Here is an 18016-nt window from a genome sequence, read left to right as displayed (position 1 = left end):
GTGCCTTGAAGCACAGAGTGATGTTGGAGCTGCCTGGAGGGAGAATGTCTGTGTGGTACTGTTACGGCTCTGCTAGTTCAAAAAACTGATGAAATGGGAAGAGGTTTGGCAGCTCTTAGGGTTTTTCTGTGTGGATTATACACAAATCATAAGGGAGGGCTCTGAATTCTCTTTGAAGACCAAATGGAGCTTCTGATGCAAGCATCAGGGAGTGCAGGTCAGTTTACTTAAGTCTAGTAAGTGAGTGATGTGATTTAGCTGAGACATGGAGTTCTCTCCAGCTTTCTTATTTTTTTCTCCATTGTTTGAAATTGGTGGCAGTGGAAATAGAAGCGAGGAAACAAGTTTAAGAAATGTTGGACATGTATGACCTCCATGACCGGCAAATGACAAACAAATGACAGACTCAACGAGACAGAGGAGGGAGTTGTCAAAGATTCTGAAATGCCTGGCCCTGTATGAGTAGGAGAATGGAGTTCTATATGTACTACTAGGAGAGCTGGGAGGAAGAAGCAGGTTTTAGGGCAAAGAATGAGCTGTATCCTGGACTGTTAGGGAATGAGGAAAGCAGTGTGTTAGGGGTGCCTATTGATAATCACTGCGTAGAGGTTAATGGTACAGCTAAGGGAGGAGAGAGATGGTGGACCGAGTCCAGAATCTTGGCAGATAGCTGCATTGTCTTGGAGGGAGGAGGAACAGCCAAGATAGAATGACAGCATGAGTCTTCCTCTTAATGTTCCAGGTAAATGTTAAATAGTTCGAAAGTACGTTTGGCCTGATGTGTGTATATAGCTCAGCTTGATCAACACATATTTATTACATGGTTAACCTAATGGAATTGTTTATTTATTGAAAGTATGTAAAACCTGAAATATTTAAGTTAGTAATTTTGTTATTTAAAGATATCCCTTTAATAAACTTCCTATGAAAATGCTGACTTTTTTAGAACAAAAGATTGTGTTAGAATCATTTCTGTTTTGAGTTTATTATAGTACATGGTATATAATCTTCATACTAAACAAATAAGGGATTAAAAATCCTGATTTACCTAAATTTTGGATATAGTTAGGTAAATTCCTTGCCAACAAATGCTCATATAGAAAGTAAATGTAGGAATCCATTAAAAATTGGCTCTAGACCCAAGGGAAGTAACTGTAACAATATAGATATTCCCTATGTTGCAAAAATATCTATCTGGGCCAGCCCTGATAGCCTATTGGTTAAGTTTGGCATGCTGTGCTTCAGTTGCCAGGGTTCAGTTCCTGGGCGAGGACCCACACCAGTGGTCTGTCAGTGGCCATGCTGCAGTGGTAGCTCACATACAAAAAGAGGAAGATTGGCAGTAGATGTTAGCTCATGACGAATCTTCCTCAGCAAAAAAAAAGAAAAAGAAAAAATATCTATCTTATATTAACTTTGTATTTCCTGATAGGTATTCTTTAAATAGCCAGTTCCTAACACAACATAGCTTTTAATTGCAACATTGAAATCTTTAACGCCTCAGAATTTTCATCTTCTGGGTAAAGCAGATGCCTTTTGACATATAACTTTTTTAGTAGCAATGACAGTGAATTATTCCTGATTTTCTTTTGGTTTGTAGGTCTTATCCAGCCCATTCCACGAAACCAGTTTTTTCAAAGTTATTTTAATAATAATTTTGTAAATGAAGCAGATAGACCATACAAGTGTTTTTATTGTCATCGTGCATATAAAAAATCTTGCCACCTTAAACAACACATCAGGTAAGGTAACATAGATTCAGAGATGGAAATTTAGTATAATTACAGTGATTTAGTGAAATGGTGACTGGTAGAAATATTAAGGATGGTAGTGTTGGCTTTGGTATTTAAAATGTCACGTTCGACCCCAAAATATTTATTGATGATTGATACTTTCATTCTTTAGTGTCTTGAGTAAAATATTTCACCCAGAAATTGCCAGTGAATTTTATTTACAGTCCTGTTATAGTTCGGTATTTGCAATTTCTAGGACATGTTGAGGACGTACTTGTTTCTTTTCATTAGAATTATGTCCTTTAACAGTTTTTCAGGTGTATTCATCAGAGTTTAGATTAATTGTTGGTGCCAGCACCAGTGAAAAGAAAATAGAAACTTGATCTCGAGGGACAGTGAGATGTCATGAAAAAAGTATACATCTTAGAGGAGGACATGGGGTCCAGTTTTGTCTCCATTGTAGACTAGCTCTGTGACTCGAGGCCGTCACTTGAGCACCTGAGTCTCAGGTGTGCTTGTTGGTAGAAAGCAGACAGCTGCAACTTTGCTGCTTAGCTGAAAACAGGGATGATCTAGTGAAGTAATATACGAGAGTGCATTCTAGATTACAAAGCGTTATAGTGTGAGAAGCTTACTCATGCATTCAAATCTTCATTTGTTTTAGATCGCATACGGGTGAGAAGCCTTTTAAGTGTTCTCAGTGTGGAAGGGGCTTTGTTTCTGCGGGAGTGCTCAAAGCACACGTCCGAACGCACACTGGACTGAAGTCTTTCAAGTGTCTGATATGTAATGGCGCCTTCACCACTGGCGGTAGCCTGCGACGACATATGGGCATTCACAACGACCTTCGTCCCTACATGTGCCCCTATTGCCAGAAAACATTTAAGACCTCACTAAATTGCAAAAAGCACATGAAAACCCATAGGTATGTATAGTTCTGATGGTCACTTTTTAATCATCTTTCTAATTCCCAGATGGTGGTGGAGAGTGTTTTTAAGAAATAATTGTCTTCGATTCCTATATTATTACTTCTAGCTTGAGGTATATGGGGTAAATAAACTTCTATGTTAGTGTCTAAGGATCTGTTGAGAGCCACAGACTAAAGCATTAACATTTTTATTTTTAATATAATATTGAAGTAGTCTATATTGGGCTAAATGCTTTGTAAGCTCTCTTTTAAAACTGATAGTCAATAACAGATGAAATGCTAAATAGACTATGCCTAGTATACTTAGGTAGTGAAGATGTCAAAAAAAGAAGTTCTTCGTCAACTCTGTGATTTCTAGGCATATCATTAGGCATCTGAATGATAATTATTCTATGTTGTTGATTTAAAAAGAATATATTTTTAGCTCCTGCAAAAGTCTGCTATGAAAGCTGACTTCCATTTTCACTTGATTAGAGGGTTCCCTCATCTCCCAGGGGAGGGCATCCCACCAGCCCTGCAGAGATGCATTTCTGACTGTGTGGAGCTTGTTCAGGGGTTTCTGTGAAGCCGCAGAGCTCTGTCTTGTAGTGGACAGCCTGGATGAAGGGACCACATCCTAGGAGGCTTTGAAAATAAGAGTTACTAGACCTACCATAAAGGAATATTGAACCTTCTGCCCTAGAACATTTACTTTGGACAGTATTTCAACCCGGATGTCTCTGCCCAGGTATTACCTGCAAAACAAATCCCCAGATGTGAGAATACGTTAACTGTGAGAAACAGTTGTTTTGATGTTGTCCATCTGGATGCCTGAGTGCACTTGACAGAATTGACTCCCTTGATTTTGGTACAGTTGATCGCTTAGTGAGAAGTTTAACTGCTTCTTGAGACCATCTAGGGAATATGATATTGGTGGTGTGAATATGGGCACCTCTTGCCATTTATATATCCGGTTGTACTTTACTGCATTTTATGGAGAAAATTATATACTTTATGTGCATTTGGGAACTGGTGAACTCATGAGTGCACCGATGTTTAGGATGCTGTGTTTCCGCTCACAGTAGTGTGATGTCTGAGTGGTATAGTGTACTATGAGGAGTGGAACTTGGGCACAGCCTTGCCCAGCAGCCTGGTAAATAGTATTTTTCTCTGTCAAGAAGCCAGACCTTTACAGTGTACTTTCTGTGGTAGTGTTAGGAGTTCAGGTTCAAGGCCGTTTATGGACTCAATGGCCAGTGGTATAATTTCTGGAAAGTAGGTCGGCTGCCTTTAGATGGGATGTTGCATCTGCCACTGCATGGCATGGGTTATGCTGAGGGACACCTGCCACAGTTGCGCTAGGAGATGAATGTGTGATGGAGGTGGCACTCTAAAGACAGGCAGGGCTGTCGTATGCCAGAGTAGGTGTTTCTCTCTCATAGCTCGTGAGGACTTTGAACCTGCCTGCGAGCAGGGTAGCTCCAGTGTTTCATCCCTTTGTTTGAAGCCTTGGGAATTCCCAAAATACTGTAACACTTACATTTAAAATAGGTATAAAAGGTTACTGTAGTAAAAGTCGTGGAAAAAAACAACCCTAGCAAACAAACAGAAAACAAGACTCCACCAGTTACCATGCAAGACACATTTCCTCCCCTTTAGGGCAGTGGTGGAGAAGACACGTGAGCAACATGGCATTGCTTTGCAGCCACCATCGGGGAAAGGGGTGACGATATGTGTTCTCATTCTTTGCTACTTTTTATTACATTTTTGTTCCCCCTTCCTCAGTGAAAGTAGTTGGTAAGTGACTATTTGTGATATCAGAAAATGAAGAGGAAAGATTTTGTTTGGAACTAAGAATGGAATTTTGAGTTGGCAGATTCATGAGATTCTGGAATCAAACATACGGTGGAGCTTGTATGGGTCTGACCATGATATCTTAGAAAGGGGAATAGGTCATTCATACTTATTAGATGTTGTGTAGCCTGTTAATCAGATAATTGAGCTATTTTTTTAAGTTCTTTGATTCATTCACTGAATTAATTGTTCATTTTTCTCTTTAAAAGATAAGTTGTTGACCTTGCTAAAGATATACTGGATGTGTTTTGTGTACGTAAAAGCTATATTAAAATGAATAATGATCCTGCCGAAAGTCAGAGTGGCCATATGCCTCACGGTTCTGTAACGCAGTGGCTCTTTGGTCGGATAAGACGTCTGTGGCCCTGGCTGTGAGAGATGGCAGGTTATAGGACGTTGTCTGCCCCCTCCCCAACCATATACCACATTTGTTTATGGTACTGAAATCAGTCCGTAGAGGCACTGTCTCATTTTGTACAGTTCTTTTTCTGAATACTTTAACTCACTGCAGAATTTGAGTTGGGAGAGTTTTATTTTGAAATAGGGCATCTTTTCTATTTTTTTAACTTTTTAAAAATTCTGGTATGTGTTATCCTTCACCCTCCCTTTGTTGCCTTCATGTGCCTATAATCTGTGAAAGCACTAAAGATAAGGCAAAATGATTTTTCTTCAGAATCATTAATAGTATTTAATCTTCAACTGGATTGCCATCATGACTTCAAAATGAGAGAATTTAAAGTAAAAATGTTAATTTATTAATTATTTAATAAATAAATTACAACTTGCACAGTTGTATTCCGTGTGTGTTATTATTGACAGCATCTAACTTTTTGAGTTATCATTGATCTTTTGGAGATATGAACTTGCCCAGCAGCTCCAACAGCATCAACAAGCCGCCTCGATAGATGACAACACCGTGGACCAGCAGAGCATGCACGTCTCGACTCAGATGCAGGTGGAGATTGAGAGTGATGAGCTGCAGCAGACAGCTGAGGCAGTCGCAGCACACCCCGAGGCCATGCTGGACCTGGAGCCACAGCATGTCGTAGGCACAGAAGAAACAGGACTTGGTCAGCAGTTGGCAGATCAGCCTTTGGAAGCAGAGGAAGGTAACTATTTCAGGAGTTTTAACTTTTGGAATTATCCGTATAGTTTTGCAGCCCTTCCTGCTCACTGTAGTCCATGTTGGTATCTCATCTCTGACTTTTGTAAATCACAGTTTGTGCTATGTATGTATGTGCGAGAGTTTGGTGTGCATATAGAGTTATAGAAATAGGATCTTTCACTACATAGTTTTTTGTAACCTACTTTTACCCCTTAATATATTGCGAATATCTTTTGTTTTCAGTAAGTATACATCTCTGTACATCTGTATGGTCTGTAGTATTCTATTATGGTATTCCATGTCTGATGCACAGACTATTGCAGGTCTGTAAATTGTTACGAGCCTGCACCGAGATTAGGCTCCTGATCCAGCACATTGCTTCCTTCATCAATAGAGTCTTGCTACAAAAAGTTGTGAGCCCCACTGCAGACAGCGAGTACAGTGACATACAGTAGTCTCGCCTTATCCTTGGGGGATACATTCCAAGACCCCCAGTGGATGACTGAAACCCGGATAGTACTGAACCCTGTATATGCTATCTTTAAGAAAAAAGATATATATATATATATCTTATATATATATACCTATGATAAAGTTTAATTTATAAATTAGGCACAGTAAGAGATGAACAATAACTAATAATAAAATAGAACAATTAAATAATATACTGTAATAAAAGTTACCGTAGATCTTAGCAACTCAGCATACCATTTTTTTCCTTTCTTTATTGAGTAGAGAACTTTTAGCTTTTCAATTACAGGAAGCACTATACAGCTTCTCCTTGGCATATCAGAATTGCCAGCATCATTCCTCTTAGGCTTTGGGGCCATTATTAACAAAAATAAAGGTTACTTGAACAAAAGCACCGAGATACTGTGACAGGTGATCTGATAACCAAGAGGACTCCTGAGTGACTAGTGAGCTGGTGGTGCATACGACCTGGGTCTGCTGGAGAGAGGGACGGTTCACATCCTGAATCCTGAATCACTCCATCCTGGGATGGAGTAGGACAGCGTGAGACTTCATCACGCTACTCAGAACAGCATGCAATTGAAAACTTACAAATTGTTTATTTCTGGAATTTTCCATTAAATATTTTCAGACCACGGTTGACTGGTTGACTATGGGTAACTCAAACTGTGGAAAGCAAAACTGCGGATAAGGGGGGATGGCTGTCGTGGATATAGATCTGGCACATGTTTCTTGTCTCATTTAGGCCCGCTAACAATTTGCTGGCCAATTTACTTTCTTTTTTAAGGATGTCCCAAAATGTATTTAGTCTATGAGCAGGATTTTGTACTTTTTATCCTCTGTGTTGCCTGGAACAATGTGCATCCAAAAGGTTTTAAATAGTTGTTACACGTAATTGCATTTAGAATGTTACTTTATAGAAGAATGTCTAAGTTTTAGGATAAACTGTGAAGAGATATACTGGAAGTACAAAGATAGTGCCTTAACCATATCTCATATCTATATAAATTGCCTTCCTACTCTCTTTTCAAAAATAAGGGGCTGATTTTTGAAAACTCACTGAAGTATCCTTTTGGACAGATTGGGAGATCTGAAATAACTTGCAGAGTTGTGAATTCCCCCTTCTTTTTGCGTTCTTGTCTTCAGATAGGTTCGTGGCTCCGCCCCACACTCTGCCAGGGCACATGGACCAGTTTGAAGAGCACGCTCCTCCGCAGCAGTCCTTCGAACCGGCTGGCTTGTCCCAGGGTTGGTGCTGGGTCTCGTGTGGGGTTTCCAATGAGCTGTACCTGGGTTGGGTTGAATTTTACAACAGCCTTAGGTGTCTTTTTTAAGGCCCGTCTGAAATTTATGGTTTCAAACCAAATAATGTTTTGCATGGATTTTGTGTGTGTGTGTATGTATACTATTTTGTGGTCTGCTCATCTTTTCTAGAAAGTGACTTTAACAATCATTCTACACTCAGTTTCTAGCCAAGAAAAGATGATTGAGTAGAAATTGGGACTTAGGGGTAACTGAGTGTTTATGGCTAGCCTGTAAGCCCACACTGTAAGGATATTGGCTCAGTGCAGTCTTCCCCCAGTTAGCAAATAATTTGAAAGCCCCTGATAAAAATTAATCCTGATTCTAATTCACAAAGTAGATATGGTCCTTTAAACATTTTTATTTATAAACCAACTTTTTTTATGTAACTTTAATATTTTTATAGGACTCATATTTCATAATTCATTTCAGGTTTTACAGTGACGGATACGTACAATCAGCAGACTCAGTTTCCACCTGTCCAGCAGTTACAAGATTCCAGTACACTAGAGTCTCAGGCCCTCTCCACAAGTTTCCACCAGCAGAACTTACTGCAGGTTCCCAGCTCTGACGCGATGAACGTGGTGAGTATTTACAGAGGGAGCACGCGTCATTGTTTAGCAGAATCTGTTTTATTCTTCACTGTGATTGTTTAAAGTTTGCTTAAGAGGGCATACTAACTTCTTATAACTTTAAGATTATTGCACCACCTGTGAAAACTTAGATGTTTAGCATATAGGGTTTTCTTTTCCCTTAAAACATTTTAATTTTACTTAAAGATTTCATTCTCATGATGTGGCTTTACTTTTTTGGCTAAAAGACAGGAAAGTCAGTACAGTGTTGTGTAATAACATCTGATGGATATTATGTTGGTTTAGTGACAAAACCTAAACATTTTTATTTGTGGAATCCTAAAAGAAATGTGTTAGAACAAAAATATAATGAATGCTGACATACCAAAAATAAATATTTAAATGCATCATTTAAAATTTTTGTCTCTTAGTCAAGCTGGGTACATTTAAGGTTTTGGTTGCTTTTTGGTTTTTCCATTTTTGGAAATTTTTTTTTGCTCAGGAAGATTTGCCCTGAGCTGACATCTCTTGCCAGTCTTCCTCTTTTTGCTTGAGGAAGATTGTCCCTGAGCTAACATCTGTGCCAGTCTTCTGTTTTGTATGTGGGTTGCCTCCACAGCATGGCTGCCAACCAGTGATGTAGGTCCACACCCGGATCAGAACCGGGCTGCTGAAGTGGAGCATGCCGGACTTAACCACTAGACCACAGGGCTGGCCCCTGGAGATTTTTTAAAAGTGATGAAAATGATTGGCCAATCAATTGTTTTCTTTCTTTAAAAGCCACTCTTGGTAGCTTTCCCAAGTGGTCAGCCTGGACTCTCCAGAGAACACTTCAGAGCATTTTTTCCTGGCTCAGAAACTACATAATTGCCAGCAGATGCTGAATCTAGGTAGTGGAGAACATGCTGCTGAGTAGCTGACCCTCCCCTCCAGAGCCCCCTGAATAAAACTGCAGAGCCAGTTCACTGTAGCGGAGTAGGGCTCATCGGATCTGGTCACCGCAACCAGGCGAGCAAGCGGCCACACACAGGCAGGTCCTCCACCGTTGATGGTCTGTCCTGTGCCTGTTCCATATGGCCTGAAGGTCAGCTTCCCCTCTGTCCATTGAGCAGGGTGTTTTCTGGAGGGGTCAGAAATCATTGACCGGATCTGTGCTCAGTTCTTGCTGTGGGAGCCTTGGTCTCAACACCTGTGTCAGGAAGGTAGAGGGCAATGGGACTGCTCTCTGTGGTCGTACTACTGCTCCTGGGGATGGAGAACAGGCTCGCTTTCTCCCCCTGTGGTTTTGTGACAAGAAAAGAGACTCAATATTTTCAGAAAGTAGGACGATTATTCCATTTCAGTAAGAGTAGAGCGCATGAAAGAGTAATCTCTTACTAAGATATGTAAAAAAATGTGGGAAGATCAGTTTCATGCTCAAGCTTTATTAAAGGCAGTTAATAGAAAACTTCTTATTTAATAAAATTGGTGTAAATGATTTTTATTATTAGTCTGGTCCAAATGATTGCAATGAACTGCTTGGGCTTTCTCCTTTTAAGTCTGCATTTATGAATGTTCTTATCCCTGGTTGTTCTTGAGTTGTTTGTATTCATTCATAGTCAAGTAGCCTGCTTTATACTTCTGTTACATTTTAGACGACTCGTTTGATTCAAGAGTCATCCCAAGAGGACCTGGACCTGCAGACTCAGCGTCCCCAGTTCCTAGAGGACAGTGAGGACCAGAGCCGGCGCTCTTACAGGTAGAGAGTGGCACAGACGCTTCACCTACTGCTGGCTTATAACCACGGCCTGCCAAGCTCGTGTCTTCACCATTCCAAGGGCTTTGCAGTTCAACTTTCTCAAAAACTCTATGAAATAGGTTCCGTTATCACCCCCTTTTAATAACTAAAGGATCTGAGACAAAAGAGATGAACTTGCTAAAATTTCCACAGCTCTTAAGTGACAGGCCGAGATTTGGATGCAGCAGCCTTTCTTTGGCCGGTACATTTAAACGACTCTGCTCTAGCTTCCTGTGCCCACCATAAGCCATTGTTATGTTTTCAGAGATGACTTAAATTATTAGTGCACCTTTTTGTCCAGGGCCCTTCATATGTGCTGGGGCACAACGTGATTGCAAAGACAGCTTTTTAAATTAATTTATCCCTTTCATACTTCATCTGTGCATTCATTCAACAGTATGTCCTGAGCACCTTCAGTGCCCTGTACTGTTCTGGCTGCTTAGAATGTACTGGTGAGAAAACAAAGACCAGCCCCAGCTCCTGCTGGGACATCGACATGTACAGTGAATAAAGTGTGTTCTCATGCAGTTGAATATGAGTGTGTCTGTAATAAAAAAAGTCAAAGGAGTATTGTTTTTATAGAAATAGTCTTGGCTTTATAATATTTTAATAATTTTATTATTTGCTTAAAATACTTTTTAAACTCTAATCATTTTTTCCAGAGTCATTTAGTAAAAAATGTACCTCATTACTTGATAGATACTCTTAAAAAATTAAGAGCTACCTTACCTCAAATGAGTGGTCTGAGATTAAGATTCTTGATATGGATAAGTTTTGCTAACATTACTAAGCACATAATTTTTTTTTTTGGTGAGGAAGATTCTCTCTGAGCTAATATCCATTGCTGACCTTCCTCTTTTTTTCCTTGAGGAGGATTAGCCCTGAGCTAACATCTGTGCCAGTCTTCCTCTATTTTGTATCTGGGACGCCTCCATGGCGTGGTTGATGACTCGTGTAGGTCTGCGCCCAGGATTCTGAACCTCAGAACCACTCGGCCACAGGGCTGGCCCTGAATACATAACTTTTGAGAGGCTAAGTAATTCCTTTATTTTGTTTTCATAAGATTTGTTTCTCATACAAGATCTTAAGTACCTTGAACCAGTATTCTTATATTTAGATTCTGTATCTTCAGAAGTGTATTATCCTGAGATCTTCATGAATTTGCAAATTCCAAAATATATTAGAGCAGTGGCTCTTAATTTGGGGGTCCGTGGATTTTTAGGGGATGTACATAGATGGGCTTCAGGATTTCTGTGACTCTTCTGATATTTTATTCACACTTTCATTTATTCACAAGTATTTTTTTGCTAGTGTTTAATTTGGGATTTTGCATTGGTGTTTTTAAGGGAGATTAATAGTGTCTTCCTATGATTCCTTGGTGACATGTGCCTGGGCCTTGCTGGACATCTAGCCTTGCATCATTCATTTATTCTTTCATTCAGCATTTATTAAGACCCTGTTATGTGTCGAGCGCTAGGGCTACATTAGTGAGCAAAACAGAAGAGAAGCGCTCAGTCCTCATGGAGTTTACATTCTAGTGGGAAAAGATAATAAGCAAAATAAATAAACAAACTGCACAGTAGATCCTTGTTGTTGTGGGCCCTGGAGAAATAAAGCAGGAACAGGCTGCTAAGGGCCATGTGGAGCTGCCAGAAGAGACGGTTGTTGCTGTGGTAAGAAGTAGTGTAAGTTCTGGGTCTATTTAGAAGGCAGAACCTACGGGATTTATTATAGGTAAAGATGTGAGAGAAAGAGAGGAGTTAAGGATGCCTACTAGGATTTTGACCTGAGCACTAGAAGGATGAAATTACTATCCCTGGGAAAGAGAAGACCCTCCGGGGAGCAGTTTTTCATATCAAGACCAAGACTTGGCTTTGTGTCATCGGGATTGATATTCAAGAAGAATTCGAGAAGAAACAGCACATAGGCGGTTCGTTATGCCAGACTGGCATTAAGGGGAGAGGTCCAGGCGGGAAGTACACATTTGGAAGTTATCAGTATGTAGACTAATATTTAAAGCCATGGGAGTGTTTGCCCATAAAAAAGAGAAGGGGCTCAAAGATTCACCCTTGGCCCCTCCACTTAGGGTGAGCAAGGTGAGATTGCACTAGCCATGAGAGAGAGTTGATGTGCACGGATAGTTCTTTAAGGAGAGGATATGTAGCTTTCACTGGAGTCTCAAGGAGCTCAGGGATCCTCCGCCAGGACCTTAAGAAACATGGAACCCCTAGCCTATAATTTTTTTATCTTATTTTTTTTGTCTTATGAGGATGACAAAAGTAGCGAAGAGTAAAGCCCCCTGGAGGTGTGATTCCTGGAAAAAGGCTCGCTCCAGATGCGCTTTTTCTGTGGATCCTGTCTCTGGGAGCTCAACGCGTGACCTAATGTCTTCTGAGGAATGCACTTCTGAAGTTGTGATGAGGAGTGATTGAGATGCTGTGCATACTCCGTGGCCTGATCGTTGTCCTACAGTGAGCCAGCCCTAAGTGTTAGCTCCTATAATTTAGGTTGCTCTTGGACACTTTGGAGGAATAAAAGTGGTTGGCAGAGCAGGCAGGTGTCGTCCATGGGGAGAGAGGAAGCGGTGTCTCACAGGCAGAGAAGGGTCCCATCTCTCTGTGGACAGAGTGTGGTCCTTGAGGTGGGAAAGTGGCTGTGGCTGAGGCCGGGAGGTTGGCTGGGCCCGGTGGTGAAGCTCCTGCTTTCAGACCAGTCTCCAAAGGGTGGTTCTTTCCCCACAATTCTACCAATGTCGTTCTGTTGGTGGTGGTTGGTTTTAATTAATAGATGTGACTATTGTGAAAAGTTTGCTCCTTCCTAGAGAACCTTTCTCAGTAGATATCAAATGGTTTAGTGGTACTCAGTTCTGGCAATAGATCATTTTCTTCCGCTGACTTGTAGATCAGAATCAATCCTGATCTCATTTGCAGAATTATCTTTCTAAAATCAGCTGATGAATACTGTTTGCTTGCTTTCTATTTTTAATAGATAACCTCACTAAACCACACTTCATATTAGAGTGAGATTTGCAAACGTCCTTACATTTAGCAGCCTTTAGTTTAGTCTGGACCTTAGGCGAGTGTTAGTTGCGTCTGTACGGGTGCCTGGTCTTAGAGACTCTATGGTTTGGAATGCCACTAACTTCCTAGCACAGATTAAAACTTGGAAATGGAGAAAATAGGGAAGTATAGTGGAATTAACTTTCTAAATCTCTTTTTAGTTTTTAATAATATGTAAATAGAAATTTTGAGATTTATAATTATTTGCATCCATGAAGTAATTTTAATATATTCCATAATAACTGAGGGGACAATAATATTGCATATTTGTATATTATTCAAAATAGCTCGAGTAAAATCTGTTTTGTAAAGTATTTTATAAACCAAAAGTACATATGAGTTGGCATTTCCAAGTGTCTGGGCTCAGGAGTGATTCTGACCCTAAAGCAATGGAAGATTTCACAGCATCTTACGACTTAAAGAAAATAGCGTGTCATAAATTCCTTCCTGTTATGTTTAAAGAAAGGGTTCCTAATTAATCAAATATTGTGTCTCCTGGGGAATTACTGTAGGATTTACCAATTTTGAAATAATAAAATGTTTAAGACTACAAATACTCTGAGCAGAATTTGACCTAACAAATTATTATTTCTAATATTTTATAATTTTTTAAATATTGGAGAGCATGCCTAGTTTCTATGACGATTATGCCTGATTGTGTAATGATTGTTGGTGAAGATTGTTAGCTTTTCTTCCATTCTCAGCTGTAACATTTTAGTCACTTTGTGAGTTACTGTGGTCTGTGCTCTGTGTGTTGTGTTTACAGATGTGACTATTGCAACAAAGGCTTTAAGAAGTCCAGCCACTTGAAGCAGCACGTGCGGTCGCACACTGGGGAGAAGCCCTACAAGTGCAAGCTCTGTGGGCGCGGCTTCGTCTCCTCCGGGGTCCTCAAGTCCCACGAGAAGACACACACAGGTCATTGTCTGCCTTGCCCTGGAGATGATGTGGTTTTCAGTATGTTCAGGGAGTTGTGCAGCCATCACCACTATCTAATTCTAGAATATTTTCATCACACCCAAAAGAAATGTGTACCTATTAGCAGTCACTCCCCCTTTCACCTCAATGCCCCCAGCCCCGGACAACCACTGATCTACCTTCTGTCTCTGGATTTGCCTATTCTAGATAATTTCGTATAAATGGAATCATACGACATATGGCCTGTTGTTGCTGGCATCTTCCACTCAGCATATGTTCAAGCTTCATCCATGTTGTAGCATGTATCAGTACTGCATTCCTTTTTATAGCCAAATAACATTCCACTGTGTGGATAGACCACATTTTATTTATCCGTTCATCAGTCGTTGGACATTTGAGTTGTTTCCATTTTTTAGCTGTTAGGAATAATCCTGCTATGAACATTTGTATGTAAGTTTTTGTGTAGGTGTATGTTTTCATTTCTTTGTTTAGGAGTGGAATTGCTTGGTCATATGATAACTTTTCAAAGCTTTGAGTTTACCCAACTGTTTTCCAAAGTGGCTGCACCATTTTACTTGTCCCCCAGTGATGTAGGAGCATCCTGTCTTCATATTCTTGTCAATACTTCTTGTCCATCTTCTTTGTTATGTCAATCCTTATGAATGTGAAGTGGTATCTAATCGTGGTTTCGATTTGCATTTCTCTAATGGCTAATAATGATGAACATCTTTTTGTGTGCTTATTGAGAAATGTCTCTTCTAATCCTATACTATTCATAAATTATAGTATTTGTATTCTTATTATTGGGTTGTAGAAGAGTTTTAAAATATATTCTTTATCAGATACAGGATTTCGCAATTAAATATATTTTACATATATTACTTACCTGTTTAATACATTCAATGTGTTTATGTAATATATTAATAATACTTCTGTTTAATATCAACATATATTCTATATAAGGTTTTATTTGAAAATAAAGGGGTACTGCTTAAAAACATACAAACAACACAAGGAAAGGTCAGTCTGTAAGTTGGTTGGGGAGTGGTCTTGATGGGCGCTGGCAAGATGGGCTGAGAGCACGCCACGTGGCACTTTGAAGGTCCTGTGCAGGAATCGCGTTACTTCCAGCCGAGGGAAGCCAGGACAGCCCTCACAAGGAGCGGAGCCTGGTCAGCTTTGCAGTTCGGAAAGTCATGGTGGCCACTCTGTGAAGAAAGACAGGGACCCTTCCTAGCTTGCCTCTGTGTTGTTAGTCCAGAGGACAGAGCCCTTCTGCTCAGATGTTACTTGAAAGTAAGCTGTATAGAGACACTGTAGGCTGTTCATTAGGGTCTAATCTAAGTCATTTGCTGTGGGAATGATGAAAAAACATGGATTTGAAGAAAAATTTCTGGGGTAGAATCCACAAACCTGTCGCCAGTTTAAATGTGAATGGCGATGGGGCAGAGGGAACTTGACCTTAGTTTAGGGAGATGCTTTGGAGGCCATAGTTTCACTAGCGAATGTAGTGGGACACGGTGTGTCAGTTCCATCCGAAAATAACTCAGCTCCTGCAGACAGGAGACCACAGCAAATAAAGGGTCTTTGATTTCATGGCCTATTGAGCATATCTGTGTTTGCTCTTGGCTACTTAACAATTTTAAGGTAATGAAATGTGGTTTTCTACCTTGTTCCTCTGTGACAGGAGTGAAGGCCTTCAGCTGCAGCATCTGCAACGCGTCCTTCACGACCAACGGCAGCCTCACTAGGCACATGGCCACACACATGAGCATGAAGCCTTACAAGTGTCCGTTTTGTGAGCAGGGCTTCCGGACCACGGTTCACTGTAAAAAGCACATGAAGAGGCACCAGACGGTCTCCTCCGCCGGGTCAGCGACTGCAGAGGCAGAAGGAGGAGGTACTGTTCGTTTGTTGGCTCAAGGTCTATTAACCAGATGCTAACTTGGAGATAAGTTAATATACAAATCACCTTTGAAATTAATTGTTTTCTGATTATGAAAGCAATACCTGCTCTTTGGGAAAAAAAAACGGAGAGGGATGCAAAGAGGAGAACTTGTAATCTCAGTAATCAGCACCCACTGGAACCATGCAGGCTTCCTGCCACGCATGTACGTACATGTGGGGAGAGATCTTACTTTCGTGACAGATAGGAAATCATGCTGTCTATGGTGTTATAGTCCACTTAATTCTCCCTCCACTGAGGTTTATCACAGAGGTATTTGATGTTGTTAAACACAGATGTACATCAGTTCGAACGACTGCATGGCACTCCATTGTACTTTATTACATAATTTCCTACCGATGGACATGTAGCTGTTAGCCAGTCTTTCACTATAATAGGAATAGCCAGCATTTATGGAGTACTTTAACCCTTGACAAACCCGTGCTTACCACTTACATTATCTCATTTAATTGACATAAAACACTGTACAGCTAATGAAACGTTAGACAAGCTGATTTGCCCAAGTCTTATACCAAATAAATATAGTAATCCCAAGAGTATTATTTTGTGCTTATACATTTTGTATTTAGCAGGTGATTTCTTTTTAGCGAATCCTGCAAGTGAAATTACAGTGTTAAGAATGTGCACATTGTATATTTTGACACGTGATGCCAGTACACAGCATTTTAATTTTTTTCACCGGTGTCATTCTGTACACAGTGTGGGTTGTGCTCATGTGAATGTCGTGGGGCCTGGACTGCTGTCTGTGCTGTGAATGGCACTGTGCATCCCACAGCACTGGTGCTCAGTTTTCTGTGGAGTGAATGTGATGAACGGGTGTGATCGTTCAGTTGATGTCCTCACGGTGGTCAGATATGGTGACGATTCATTGGCTTCTCTCCCCGTTTGCTGTTCCTGCATCTGCTCTGTGTTCACCTGACCTCAAGGTCACAGTTGTCCCCAGTGTGCTGTGCCAAATGACAGCAGTGTAGCCTTCTCTTATATTTTGGGGAAGAAGTCTTTAAAGTGTGCCTAACCTACCTTCAGATAACAAAAACTCTGACTTCTCCACAGCGAGGCAGCTGCTTTTTCTTCAGTAGATAATTCAGATTATTGATGTTTCTGACCTGTTATACTTAGTGAAATAGCTCACATTTTTCAATCTCATTGTCGTGATTTAGTAAAGTATAAAAAGAAAATAACTCTTTTCCTTACAATGAATTAAAAAATATAGGACATCCCAGTATTACTTCTAGAACCCTGTAGTTTGGAGGGTATTAACTAATCTCCAGGTCTGATCGTGTGCTCCTTCCCATCAGTTAGTAGGGTATCTAATGCCCTTAAATCAGTGCCGTGAGGATGGATTTGGGGCTCTTGTTACAGCTTCACCACACTGCTGTGTGTGTATTTAGATACACCTTTATGTACTTTGGTGTTTTCTTATTTTGGATCCTCGAGGGAAAAAAACTTCATATGAACTCTTGTCTATAGATGAAAAGTCACTTGTTAAAATTGTTTCCTTTTACCCAAGTCTAGAGTCTTGTAATAGAGATTTAATTCCTTCACATTTATTGTGACAAGTAGACCTATTTGGCCTAACACTGCCACGTTATTTTATGTCTTCTCCTTACTGGGCCACATTTTACTACTTTTTCTTCTTTTGATGACTTTTGCTATATTGATTGTGTTCTTGGTTACCTTAAAATTTTTACCGTAATTATCTCCATGTTTCTATATCATTGTTGGTGAGGCCACCATCTATAACCGGCTGCCCCCAAATCTTTCCAGAATTTACTGTCGTAATGTGGAATTTTAGTTCATTTTCTTTTCTTTTTCTGGAATCTTACTAAATGACTGTATCCTCCATGGTTCACCTTCTCTCACCTCCCTTCTCAGCCCTCTCTTTCTCTCTTTCCCTCCCTCCCTGCCCTCTCACTCATCTTTTTTCCCTTTATTCTCAGAGAATCATCCAGTTAGTTTTATAATTCACTAATTTGGTTTTAGCCACTGTCCATTTTGCTATTTTGTGTTTCTGTTCAGTTTTTAAAAATTTTTTTAGGGGCCAGCCCCATGGCCGAGTGGTTAAGTTCTCGCCCTCTGCTTCGGCGGCCTAGGGTTTGACTGGTTCGGATCCTGGGTGCGGACATGGCACCGCTCATAAGCCATGCTGAGGCGGCATCCCACATGCCACAACTAGAAGGACCCACAACTGAAAATACACAACTATGTATTGGGGGGCTTTGAGGAGAAAAACAAAAAATAAAAAAGATTTTTTTAGCCATCTGTGCAATAATGACCTGCTCCCAGACAAACTTTTTTCTCTCTGTGGTAGATTTTAATAGCCACTTATTCTTGTTTTTTGTCAATGTAAAT

The 18016-nt window shown here is 40.3% G+C and overlaps 1 protein-coding gene across 15 annotated transcripts in view; it reads left to right on the top strand.

Annotated features, from left to right (window-relative positions):
* The window catches only part of ZNF236 (zinc finger protein 236), a 115418-nt gene that overhangs the window by 64009 nt on the left and 33393 nt on the right, over positions 1-18016 (top strand). For all 15 annotated transcript variants that reach the window (XR_011504347.1, XR_011504348.1, XM_070512838.1 and 12 more), the window contains 8 exons: positions 1601-1742; positions 2398-2658; positions 5350-5603; positions 7217-7318; positions 7805-7956; positions 9579-9682; positions 13547-13698; positions 15386-15598. Coding sequence is in view for 13 of the 15 variants with exons in the window: in XM_070512838.1 (XP_070368939.1) it covers positions 1601-1742; positions 2398-2658; positions 5350-5603; positions 7217-7318; positions 7805-7956; positions 9579-9682; positions 13547-13698; positions 15386-15598 (1380 nt within the window). In the remaining 2 variants the exon portion in view is untranslated. The remainder of the gene's footprint in view (positions 1-1600; positions 1743-2397; positions 2659-5349; positions 5604-7216; positions 7319-7804; positions 7957-9578; positions 9683-13546; positions 13699-15385; positions 15599-18016) is intronic.

Source organism: Equus asinus, chromosome 7, assembly GCF_041296235.1.
Source record: "Equus asinus isolate D_3611 breed Donkey chromosome 7, EquAss-T2T_v2, whole genome shotgun sequence".
In the NCBI taxonomy this organism is placed as follows: domain Eukaryota; kingdom Metazoa; phylum Chordata; class Mammalia; order Perissodactyla; family Equidae; genus Equus; species Equus asinus.
Note: the sequence above shows the minus strand (reverse complement) of the source record. Positions and strands in the feature narration are given on the sequence as shown.